Raw genomic sequence first — 12,207 nt, forward strand, 5'->3', positions numbered from 1 at the left:
CACACTTCACCTGATGCCTTTGTTCTCTGTTTTACATTGTGGGTTAAGCCACAGCAGGATGTTCTGTGGTAAATGTGGCTTCCTCAGCCTAGTCCTAGTCCCCTTTAGCCAGTGGATTTGAAGATTAGGGTTTCTCCGATATGTATTCTTATGAGTTTGTGGGTGCCAGACCAGTTTGCGAGAGGTAGGGTGGAAGTAGGCTGAATGCAAGCAAGACCTTCTGACTCCTGGATCAAGCATGGATTCAGTGGGTGAAATAGCCAAGCCAGTCTGGTTGATGGGCCATTCAGAGAAATGAGGAAAGGGAGCTCTGTGTCATAAGGGAAATGACTGGAGCCCTTCTTTCAGTTTCCTTAGATAGTGAGAAAAACAAAAGTCTGAGTTTGAGAGAAGATTTTGCTGTGATGTGAGCTAGAGGGGAAAGCTGTGGTCTGGAAATGCAGAGAGAAAGCCATGGCTGGTTTCTGCTTGAATCCAAGGCTATGGATATAAGAGAAACAAGACTTTTGGAGTGTTAATGCTGTGAACCTATTCACTGGCGGAGGAAGAGGAGTTTGGGGGCAGCGCACCGTCCCCGGCAGCGCGATCCCGGTGGAGTGCCATCGCGGCTGCCCCCCTGCCCGTGCTGGGTGCCACACCCCTGCAGGCGGCGCACCACACCCCCAGGACATGTGCCAGTCCCGCCCCCCCTGCTCTCCTCCCCCCGGTGCCGGAGCATGAAGCTCCACCACTGAAGCTCTCCATTGTAGACTCAGGTTATATATTTGTGTAAATAAAACATATATAATAAAGACACCACAATCTCCTCTGCTCCTCATTTCCAAAAGTAAACACAGAACCAGGGTAAAGAGCCTGCAAACCCTGAAATCTTGTACAACTCTGAGGTTGAGGTTGTGTGCAACAGTATGTTTCCAATTTGGATTAAAGAACATTTTCATTATGGGTACACATGGTCATTAATATTGCATTAACTCAATGATCTTTGATCCGGTAAATACAACATGTTGTTTCATTACACATAGGAATATTAAAATTTCTCCACACACTATGTGTAAAGTTAAATAAACTGGGTTGTTCTTTTATTATAAAAAATTAGATCAATGTACAGTACTGACATTGCTGACACATCCATTAAAACCAAGACAGTTTAGGATTTTCCATCTATGCATCCATCTTTATAGCTGTATGGACAAGCTAAAAAAGCTCCCGAGACAGAGCTTTTTTACTTTCCTTTGCCAAAACAAGTGAAGATCTGCACATAGCTGATACCTTTCAAGTGTACCTGGTTGAAATTGTTTGATAGTTTTATAGAAGAAAGGAAGTAAGCTGATTATATTAATTTATTTGAGAGCTGTAGCTATTAATTTGTTGCAGAAAATACAGTGTTTGGATTAATTAGTAAACTGTTATTAAAGAAATTCTGGAATAATTATAATTCAGAGAGACGGTAAATTGAAGCAATGCACTTCATAATTACAATTTGGGAAACTATAAATGAAGCATCACTACTCAGCTGATTTTAAATTTCACCAGATATGCAATGTTTGATGAGAAAATGTGTAAAATTAATGAGAAGTTTGTTTTTCAATTTTATTTTTATTTATGAGGATACAAAAGTTTTATTCCAAATAAGAAATGAAAAACAATAAAATCTACCAAAGTGCCTGTATGTGCCCAAGTTACATTGCCCAAGAATGCTTCAAACAAATGCTTCTGTTGACAAAGAGTTCTCTAAAGCCAAGCAATTCTAAGTCACCAAACAGGAATGTATGACAACTGAGATATCATTTGTATACTGCTTAATATGAAAAAGAATGCAAAAATTCTGACACACCTCTAGCAGCAAAGTGTTGGCAAAATAACTTGTCAAACCAGATAGAGACTGGGGGGAAAGGATAGTCTGGCTTACTTCACATAAGCACTTCAAGCTGATAACTACAGTATTTTAGGATCTAAAAATGCCAAAATGGAACAACATTTAAAAATCTACTTTCCTGACACATATGTCATAGCATATCTAACCTATGATTCCTCAGTTATACCAAGGTAGGATGAACCCCTGGTCCTTTTGTTTCACTAAACAAGAGCACAATGTTTTTATGAATTTACAACATGCAAGCTTAAATAGACCATCATTCATAGTATATCATTAGCATATGCTCACCTGGAAACTAGCTTGACAGGTGAGGTAAAAATATATATTAAATAATATCGTTTGTTTTCTATGAATGAGTATCTGTGTGAACAAGAAGGAAGTTTTGCCTTAACAATAACATACCTGCCTGCTGTTAATTAGACACTATATTTCAACATAGTTGTTACTTCTCATAGAATCATAGGGTTGGGAGAGAGCCTGGAGGTCAAGCAGCTCAACCTGCTGCTCAGTGCAGGATCCATAATGCAGGATGTAACTACAGCAGCTGTTATGTACTAAGCTTGTATCCTAGAACAATAGGCAAGTAGGATCCTAGAATGCAACAACTGATTGGCTTGCAGGAGAAGACCAATCAGGCTCCAGGAAGAGGTTAATCAGCCTATTAGGCTGGTAGGATTGTAGAATGCAACAACTGATTGGCCTGCAGGGAAAGACCAATCAGGCTGCAGGAGGAAAGCAGAATCAGCCAATCAGACGGGACTCATTGTGTAAATCGGGCACGCCCAAACTACGGCCCTCCAGATGTTTTGGCCTACAACTCCCATGATCCCTAGCTAACAGGACCAGTGGTCGGGGAAGATGGGAATTGTAGTCCAAAACATCTGGAGGGCCGAAGTCTGGGGATGCCTGGTGTAAATAATGTATATAAAAGCCTGAGGTTTGGGGGGGGGATTCATTCACTGTTTTACAAGCTGCAATAAAGAGCATGAAGTCACTATAGGACTCCAAGTATATTTCAGCAGCCTTGACAAATGGTTGTCTAATGTAGCTTCTGTTTAAATACCACTGGCAGAGTAAGTCCACCATCCTTTGAGGATGTCTGATCCATTGTTGAACTCCCCTTACCAAAGAAAGTTCCCCCTAATATTTAGCTGGAATACGCTTCTGTACGGTTTGGACCCTTGGTTCTAGTCCTACCCTTGTAAACAGCAGAGAACAAATCTCTTCTATCTTCTTTAGCAAACCTATCACCCCCCAAGTTGCAAGGGTTAGTGTTTTCCATTGTGACAGTGCTGGGAAGCAAAGTGACGTGAAGATATCCATATCAAAATCTGTCACCTCAGTTATAAGAACTATTGTTGAAGAATGGGAGGCTGGGAGATTCATCTAAAAAGCAGTGCTGAAAGGGTAAAACATTATTTGCTTCTTTCTGGAAGGTTCATGGGGAAATGTCCCGGAGGTTTTAGTTTATAGAATACTAGAGTAGTAGACTTCAATCCTTTCAAACTCAGAACCCACCTAGTGTTTTGGGACCCATTTATTAATTTTTTTAACCATATATTTGTATGGTGATAGTACTGCTGTTATGCCCCACCTTGGATAAAGGTTAGGGATAAGACCCAAACCCATGACCAGATAGTGGGTCCCAACCAGTGCTAGAGTAATATTTTCATAATTAACCTTGGCCAATCCTTTATTTTATGAATGAGTTACATTTCCATTTTAAAATAAATGTACCCAGCAGCTATTACATAATACATATTGTGTGGTTTGTGGCGTTTCCCTCACTTCCTGATTTACTGTTTGGAGGACCAGTTTCCAGTTGTGGTTACTTGCTAAATTACTTAATTCTGTTTTGTTTTTGGAATAAGTATTCTGTTCTGGTGAAATTATAGCATTAGTCCATAATCTAGAGCAGGGGTCAGCAACCTTTTTCAGCCGTGGGCTGGTCCACCGTCCCTCAGACCATGTGGTGGGCTGGACTTTATTTTGAAAAAAAATAATAATAACGAATTCCTATGCCCCACAAATAATCCAGAGATGCATTTTAAATAAAAGCACACATTCTACTCATGTAAAAACACACTGATTCCTGGACCGTCTGTGGGCCAGATTGAGAAGGCGATTGGGCCACATCCGGCCCACGGGCCTTAGGTTGCCTACCCCTGATCTAGCGTGTCCTGATGCAGTCTTTCCTATTTATTTTATAGGGCAAATATCTGTGCACACAACTGGACATGGTTGTTGGAATGGGATACTTCTAGTCTTGTAGGAAAGGGAAGTAGAGATTGGCTAGTAAGGCTCTTCATAATTTTGTTAAAATATAACCTACCGGTAGATAAAAAAGGTAAAGGACCCCTGGACAGTTAAGTCCAGACAGAGGCGACTATGGGGTGCGGCGCTCATCTTGCTTCAGGCCGAGGGAGTCAGCGTTTGTCCACAGACAGATTTCCAGGTCATGCTGGTATGCTTTTGAACTGCTAGGTTGGCAGAAGCTGGGACAGAGCAACAGGAGCTCACCCTGTCGCACGTATTCGAACCTCTCACCTTCTGATTGGCAAGCCCAAGAGGCTCAGTGGTTTAGACCACAGCACCACCCACGTCCATAGCTGCCAAGTTCTCCCTTTTTAAAGGGAAATTCCCTTATGCTGAATAGGCTTCCTCGCGAGAAAAGGGAAAACTTGGCAGCTATGCCCACGTCCCAGAATATAACCTGCTATTGTATGATTCACAGTTGACAGGAGTCTCCTTATTAAGCAAATTCACTATGTTACTCCTTACCAATGTAATTCTCAGGACTAATTATCATTTTCCCTTTTATATTTGCATAAGTGAATCTGGGAACAACCCTCAAAATACTCTTTGTGTGTTTTGAAAAATTATATTTCCAAAAACACTTGGAAAGCACACCATGGCAGGGGCCATCAGTATCTGCTATGGTGCCCATGAAATGTCAATATCCCCTCAAAAATCCTTGTTGTTGTTGTTGTTGTTGTTGTTGTTGTTGTCTTCCTGCTCAGTTACTGTTTGCACTGGCTCAGCTTCTCCCACATTGAACACCCCCCTCTGAAATATGCTCGTTGATGGAAAGGGTGATGCCAACATCATTTTGTGTTCTTGTCTCTTTTTCTGCTCTTTTAAATATGGCAGCCCTTACTCCTGTTCTCTCTCACAGCAGTCATTTTCTGTAATGCCACCCCCCCCCCCGGTAGCCATTTTTTAATTGCAATGACATATCCCCCACAGAAGCCATTTTGTGACTGGCACTTTTTCAAAATTCCAGGTGTGTCCTCTGGTCCAAAAAGGTTGGTAACCCCTGCGCTAGGGCATAACCCATTGCTGTGTAAACACAGGATTACAATTGACAGCTGCTTTAACTGGAGATGGTCTTATAATCTTGTGGTGTTTCAAGGACCAGCAAGCTTTTATCTTCTTGGGCAGATGAGTCTTCATATGGTGAACACTGCTTGGGGCTTTTAAACTGCTGGGCGTGTTTTAATATCTGTTGAGCTGGTTTTTATATTGCTCAGTTTTATATGGTTGTTTTATTAGGGAAGTGGTAGTTTCATTGTTGTAAGATGCTCTGAATAATGCAAATACATGAGAAAGGAGAGATATAAATCAGAAAGAAAGAAAGAAAGAAAGAAAGAAAGAAAGAAAGAAAGAAAGAAAGAAAGAAAGACTGTATGTGCTTCAGTTGCATAAGCTGCAGGGCAGTATCTGGGAGAGCTTTGTTAATACTTGCAACTAATAACACTATGCATTAGAGCCTGGACTGCTAAGTAGCCAAGGCATCTGCTTGGAACTCAAGTATGCAGTCTGTTTGGAGCACAGTGTTATACACATGCTGATGACACACAGCTCTGTTTTTCTCTAACATCTGAACCAGGAGGTGTTGAGCAAGTCCTGAACCACTGCCTGAACTCAGTAATGGGCTGGATAAGAGCCAATAAACTGAAGCTGAAGTTTAGCAAAATGGAGGCCCTGTGGGTGAGTGACTGCCAGGTCTGGGGAAATGGTCTGTTGCCTGCTTTGGATGGGGTTTCACTCCCTCTGAAAGAACAGGTGCATAGCTTAGGGGAACTCCTTGGGGGGTACTACTCAGGTGTCTTCAATGTCTTTGAATGTATTTTGCCAGCTTTGGCTAGTGTGCCAACTACAATTGCTCATGGACAGGGATTGCTTGGATACAGTGGTTCATGTGTTAGAAACTAGATTAATAAATAGACTTGATTATTCTAATACACTTTATATGGGGTTGCCCTTGAATTTGGTCTGGAAGCTGCAGGTGGCCCTGGGTGCAAAATTATTGGGGTGCAAAATTTCAAAAGGAAAGTAGTAGTAATAATAAATCATTATAATAATGAGTAATTATATATCTTTTAGGAGACATCTGAAGGCAGCACTGTATAGGGAAGCTTTTAAGGTTCAATGTTTTACAGTACTTTATTTTTATATACAGTATGCTGAAAGCCACCCAGAGTGGCTGGGGCAACCCAGTCAGATGGGTGGGGTATAAATAATAATAATAATAATAATTTAAATACAAATTAGTGTGCCTTCCTCCTTGCACAGAAAATCTCCCAATGTTTGCATGGGCAGACTGAGGAGTGGATTTGGGCAACAGCTGGTTGCTAGGGTGCCCTCTACATGGGCTTTAGAAATATACCTGCTTTCCGCCGTGCTTGGTGCTCACTGTGCAGTACGCCTGCCACTCATGTAGGTCACCAAGCTATTGCCTGTTTGTTCCGTCTACTGGCAGGCGGTGGAGAGTATACTTGCCTTGCCTGAGCACTGGCAACCCATGCTACACCACTTGCAGCTTGTGCAGAAAACTGCTATGTGATTGTTCTCCAGGGCTATCAACATGCAACGCATGTGTTGAAAAAATTGTATCTGCTGCCAATTTGCTAATGGGCTAGATTCAAGGTATTCAAGATTTCTGTTTGAATCCAAGGCTGCAGCTATGGGAGAAACAAGACCCTTTTGGGGAGTCCATGCTGTGAACTCCTCCATCGTAGGCCCAGGTTGTACACATGTGTTAATAAACCATCTATCATAAAGACATCACAGTCTCTGCTGTGCCTCATTCCAAAAAGCAGCACAAAGCCTGGGTAAGCCCCTGGAATCTTGGACGCTTGGAGATTTCTGTGCTGGAAGTACCAAACAGCTTCTACAGACTAAACCAGCTCAAAATTAAGTCCCCCTGATTTCCAGGGGAATCAGAGATGTCTTTTCTGACCACGAATGCCCATTTGTGTTGTTGCACACATCTCCTTCCCAAAGCGTTTGGATATGAACGAGGACTCATTTGAAATGCATAAATTAAATTTAGGAATATAGGCATTTACGAATAACACACCCACCGTCAACATTAATACCAGCAAAAGCTGGCGTGTCCTCGTGAGGCGCAAAACGGTCGTGAGATACAGCTGTCAGGAGAGCCTCCAGCAGCGGGGCTACCCTATTTATTCGCACACACCAGGTCCACAATCGCCATTGCTTTCCAAAGGCACAAGGGCCGTGGCGAGGGGTATTGTTATGTTGGGAGAACGGTGAGGTTATTGTGCTTTTCGGGTACGGTGCAAGTCCCTCAGCGAGGGAGGAGCAAGAGGCTAAGCCTGACGTGCGCTGCCTGCGTGGCTTGAATAATAGGAACATTGTTTGAGCGAGAGGGATAGTGAAGGCGCTCCTGGCAGTCAGGAGAGGGAGAAACTGGAGAAAGGAGGCAATCTGGTCGGGCCGGAGACAAGGGGTGGGGGAGGAAGGGCTGTGCAAACGGCTCCTGCAGCCCCCACCGCCGCCTCCCCACACCCAGGGCTGGCGTCGGAGAGGAGTCTCCGTCTGCGCCTGGGTGCAGTGTGTGTGCGCGTGTGTCGTGAGGGGGGGGGGGAGAGTCCTGGAGGCGGGGCAAGAGCTGAGCAGCCGGAACGCAGCTGCCGCCTCTTCCTCGTCGTTGTCGTCGCCGCCGCAGCGGCTTGTAAACAGATCCGGGGCCTCCACGTGACCGCCTCAAGTACCTGTGTGAGGGGACTGTATTGACTTGCCTCTCGTATTGTCTCCGGCAGGCAAGCAGCAGCAGCAGCAAGAGGAGCCACCGCCGCCGCCGCCGCCGGGCTCATGACAACAAAGCCGAGCGGGAGAGCGCGAGGGGAGCGCGCGCCGCGGCGGCCGTTGCAGTCGCTGACGACTCTCTGGCGCCTTCTTAGCCTATCTCCCTCGTCGTCCCTTCCCCTCGCATCCCACCCGGCCCTGCCAGTAGCGCAGCATCCTTCCCTTCACGTTCCCTCCTTCCCTGCCCGCCGCCGCCGCCGCCGCCGCTAAAATGGCTGAGGCTGCTGGGCAGTGACTTGAGCGCCCTCCCAACCTATTCCCGGTTTGGTGGTCGTGAGGAAGCAGGGAAGCTGCCCTCCCCCCGGCCACCATGAGCACCTTCGCCTTGGAGGAGACTTTGGAGGCGGACTGGGTGGCCGTGAGGCCTCACGCCTTCCACGAACGGGAGAAGCACAAGTTCGTCTTCATCGTGGCCTGGAATGAGATCGAGGGCAAGTTCGCCATCACCTGCCACAACCGGACGGCGCAGAGGCAGCGCAGCGGCTCCAGGGAGATCCGCCGCGGGGGGAGCCCCGGCCTCGAGCACCAGCGAGCCGCCGCTTGCTCCTCTTCCTCCATGGTGCCCGGGAGCCCCACCGTACGCAGGAGCAGCCCGGCCTGGAGTACCGCCGAGCCTGGGCAAGCCAGGAGCTCGCCGGTTTCTCCCGCCCGGGCCGAGCCGTTGCCTAGGAGCCCCGGCAGCCGAGTGGCGGAGGCGCCGCCGCCGCAGAGGAGCCCGGCCCGGGCGAGGAGCAGCCCTGGCCGGAGGCCTCAGCCTGCTGCGAAGGCGCCGCTCAGCCCCGCGGCCTGTGCGGCCGAGGACATCGAGGTGCTGGAGCTGGGGAAAGACGAGCCTGCGGGAGGCGCCGCTTTCCTGCTGCCGTCCCCGCTCGCCGGGCCTGCAGCCGTCCCGCAGCCGCCTTCCGCGGCCGCTTCGGAAACCGAATCGCCGTCGGGCGAGGAGTGCAGCTGGGCCGGCCTCTTCTCTTTCCAGGACCTGCGAGTCGTGCACCAGCAGCTGTGCTCAGTGAGCTCCGAGCTGGAGCCCTGCTTGCCGGTCCTTCCCGAGGAGCCGTCGGGCATGTGGACGGTCCTCTTCGGAGCTCCGGAGATGTCGGAGGAGGACATGGACACTTTGTGCTGCCGGCTGCAGGTCTACCTGGGCCACTGCCTGGACACCTGCGGGTGGAAGATCCTCTCCCAGGTGCTCTTCACCGAAACGGACGACCCGGAGGAGTATTACGAGAGCCTGAGCGAGCTGCGGCAAAAGGGTTACGAGGAAGTGCTGCAGCGGGCCCGCAAGCGCATCCAGGAGGTGAGGAAGGTCCCCCGTCCCCCCCCAGTGCTGATAAAATAGAAATCCCTTCAGCCCGATCCTGAGCATGCTTACCTGGAAGCAAGTTCCCCTGAGTCCCATGCAACGTACTCAGTATAAGGTTTCGTTGGGTTTCTGTCTCCAACTCTGCTGCTGCCCTGACTATATTTTCATGTAAAATCTTTATCTGGTGGGAAATAAGAGTTCGGAGAAGGGCAGAAAGATGCTAAAGGTTGAATCCTGTGCATTTTTTTAAAAAAGACAGTCATGTGCTTCCAAGTAAACTTCCAGAGGGTCTGGCTTTCTGTATCTAAGGCCCTTTTTGTATCTTTCAAAAACTGGTGTATTCTTATACTTACTGGTGTCTTGACTTTTTAAGGATGAGTCATATGTTTTTATTTTTACTGACTGGGTCAGTGAGGTGGGTGGGTACTGGGCTTGACCATGTTTACTCTGGTACTTGGATATGTTTGCCAGTTATTCTGCTAGCTAGACACTATTCCTAATACAGTACAGTACAAGGAAATGGATCAGTCAGAACTAAATTGTCCTGTCAGATTCACATCTAAGATCAGCATCAATATGAGGTCAATATCTTCTATTCACCTTGTGCATTCTTGATTTATAGTTGGTGGTGGATACATCAAACAATACTTCGTATTTTTTTTATTGGGCAAAAATTACATGCATCAGTTTGCACCAGATACTGAATTTTTAAATATATTTCTTTCCATTTAGGATGAAATCATATTGTTAGTGAACTTAATGAGGAAGATAATTAGTGAATGATGTTTCCGGCAATGTCAATTTTGAAGCAGAGGGCCAACATTTTGCCCACAGTATTTCATTTCTGAGTTTATCTTTGTTATCTTATTGTGTGAATACCTCACAAGTCTGTCTAGTTGTGCTTTTCATGAAGATATATATTTATTTGGAATAAGAGGTTGGGTAAGGACTAAAAATAGTTTCACTCATTTCCCAAGTAACTAATTACTCTTGTTTGCCCAACATGCTTGTCAAGTGAAACTTTGCAACATGAAGTGAAGGCCATGCTTGGCTTGAATTAAGTGTGATTCTAGACTAGAGCCATTGGCTTGGCTGCTTCAGAGTTCTCCTGATGATTATATGCCTTTTATTGTATGGTGGCATTTGTAGGAAATGCTGGTTGTGATTATTTTTAGGGAAGGTGTGAGTTGATTCTTTTAATTGTTTAAATAATCTACATGGATTGAAGGCTGCTAACATTAGTGAAAAATCTCTTGTATTTGTGATTTAGTGTTAATTGGTGATCATTTTACATTTAGTTGACCTGGGAATCCTATTGCCAGGGTAATGATTAGTAGGTGAAAATTCAATGCCTTCTGTGTTTCCTCTTTCTTTCTTTTTTGGTTTTAGGACCATGTACAACTGTTCAGCTTCTCAGAACATTGTTGCCACAGGTATATTCTTTTGGCATGAATAAATGCAAAATTTCACTTCTGAGATTTTTTTTAAAAAAAGGATGGTAGAAAACATCTGGTTGACTAAGTGCCTAAAAACTTTGATACTGAAAGCTAGGAAAGAGTAATTGTTACCATCCGTAGTAACAAGCAAGCGATTTCAGTAAAATTTCTACTGTAGTTCTGTGGGACAAATACATTATGGAGAAAGAGAAAATGTGAGGTAGATCCATGAATAGGTGAGATGCTAAGAACCAAAGGAAAATGTGTGGAAGCTTCCAAAATAATGCGAAGTAACCTGTAATGTAAAAAAAATGTAAAGGACCCGCGGACGGTTAAGTCCAGTCAAATGTGACTATGGGGTTGCAGTGCTCATCTCGCTTTTAGGCCGAGAGAGCTAATGTTTGTCCACAGACAATTTCCCAGGTCATGTTGTCAGCATGACTAAACCGCTTCTGGCGCAACGGAACACCGTGACTGGAACCAGAGCGCACAGAAACACTGTTTATCTTCCTGCTGCATCAGTACCTATTTATCTACTTGCACTGCCATGCTTTTGAACTGCTAGGTTGGCAGGAACTGAGACAGAGCAGTGCAGGGATTCGAACCGCAGACCTTCTGATCGGCAAGCCCAAGAGGCTCAGTGGTTTAGACCACAGTGCCACCCACCACAACCTGTAGTGTAGACATGACCCAACTGGATAGGATATTGTGTTTAATTGCAAGGCAGCCCTCTTGTCTCTTGGTGACTCAATTAATTTAATCCAGTGAATATTAATCCATATCTGGTGACAGTATCTCTGTTAGTGTATGTATGCGGTGTAAATTGACCCATCTTTAATTAAAATGTGCTTCATATTTAAGAAAGAAGATCATTTAGGTAGCTCTCTGTCCTTTGGCTCTCAGGTTTCTACTGTCTGTTGCATGCTTGATAGTGGCTTTCTTTGAAACAAGAAGCTCATATCTCATTTGGCTAAGTTATTCCATGATAATGGAACAACAGATGACAGCCATTTAATATTAATGTGTAATTCTGATGCAGTGCTTTTCCATACTTCAGGATGAGACTCTTTTCCTGAAATATGAACCTAACCAAGCTCATATATATTTTCTTTCACATTACTTTTGCCACCTGCACTTTGAAAGGGACTAGAGATGGAGATAGGGATAATGGATTCTGGCATTTGTGTGATTAAAAAGGTAGTAGAACTTTCAGGAAAATGTAGCTTTGGTTTCAAAGGGAAACTATAAAAGTTGACATTGTTCATAAAATGATATATTGTGAACTGCCTTGTGCTCTTTTGATGAAGGGTGTTATACAAATTTAATAAACATTAATGGAGATAATATTTTATTAGCATAAAACAAATGAAGAACATTACAGAAAACAAAGATATTCAGAAATGTGTGATGTTATTAGACATGCTAAAACTCTTTCTAACTGACAGATTCTACTGTATGTATGACTCAACTTGTTTGAATAA

The 12,207-nt window shown here is 44.9% G+C and overlaps 1 protein-coding gene across 2 annotated transcripts in view; it reads left to right on the forward strand.

Moving 5' to 3' along the window:
• Positions 1-7,775: 7,775 nt before the first annotated feature.
• Positions 7,776-12,207, forward strand: part of JMY (junction mediating and regulatory protein, p53 cofactor) — a 38,619-nt gene continuing 34,187 nt past the window's right edge. For both annotated transcript variants that reach the window (XM_035099530.3, XM_060280248.2), the window contains exon 1: positions 7,776-9,284. In XM_035099530.3, the coding sequence (XP_034955421.3) occupies positions 8,301-9,284 (984 nt within the window). In that variant the 5' untranslated portion in view covers positions 7,776-8,300. The remainder of the gene's footprint in view (positions 9,285-12,207) is intronic.

This window comes from Zootoca vivipara, chromosome 10 (genome assembly GCF_965207765.1).
Source record: "Zootoca vivipara chromosome 10, rZooViv2.hap1.1, whole genome shotgun sequence".
Classification (NCBI taxonomy): domain Eukaryota; kingdom Metazoa; phylum Chordata; class Lepidosauria; order Squamata; family Lacertidae; genus Zootoca; species Zootoca vivipara.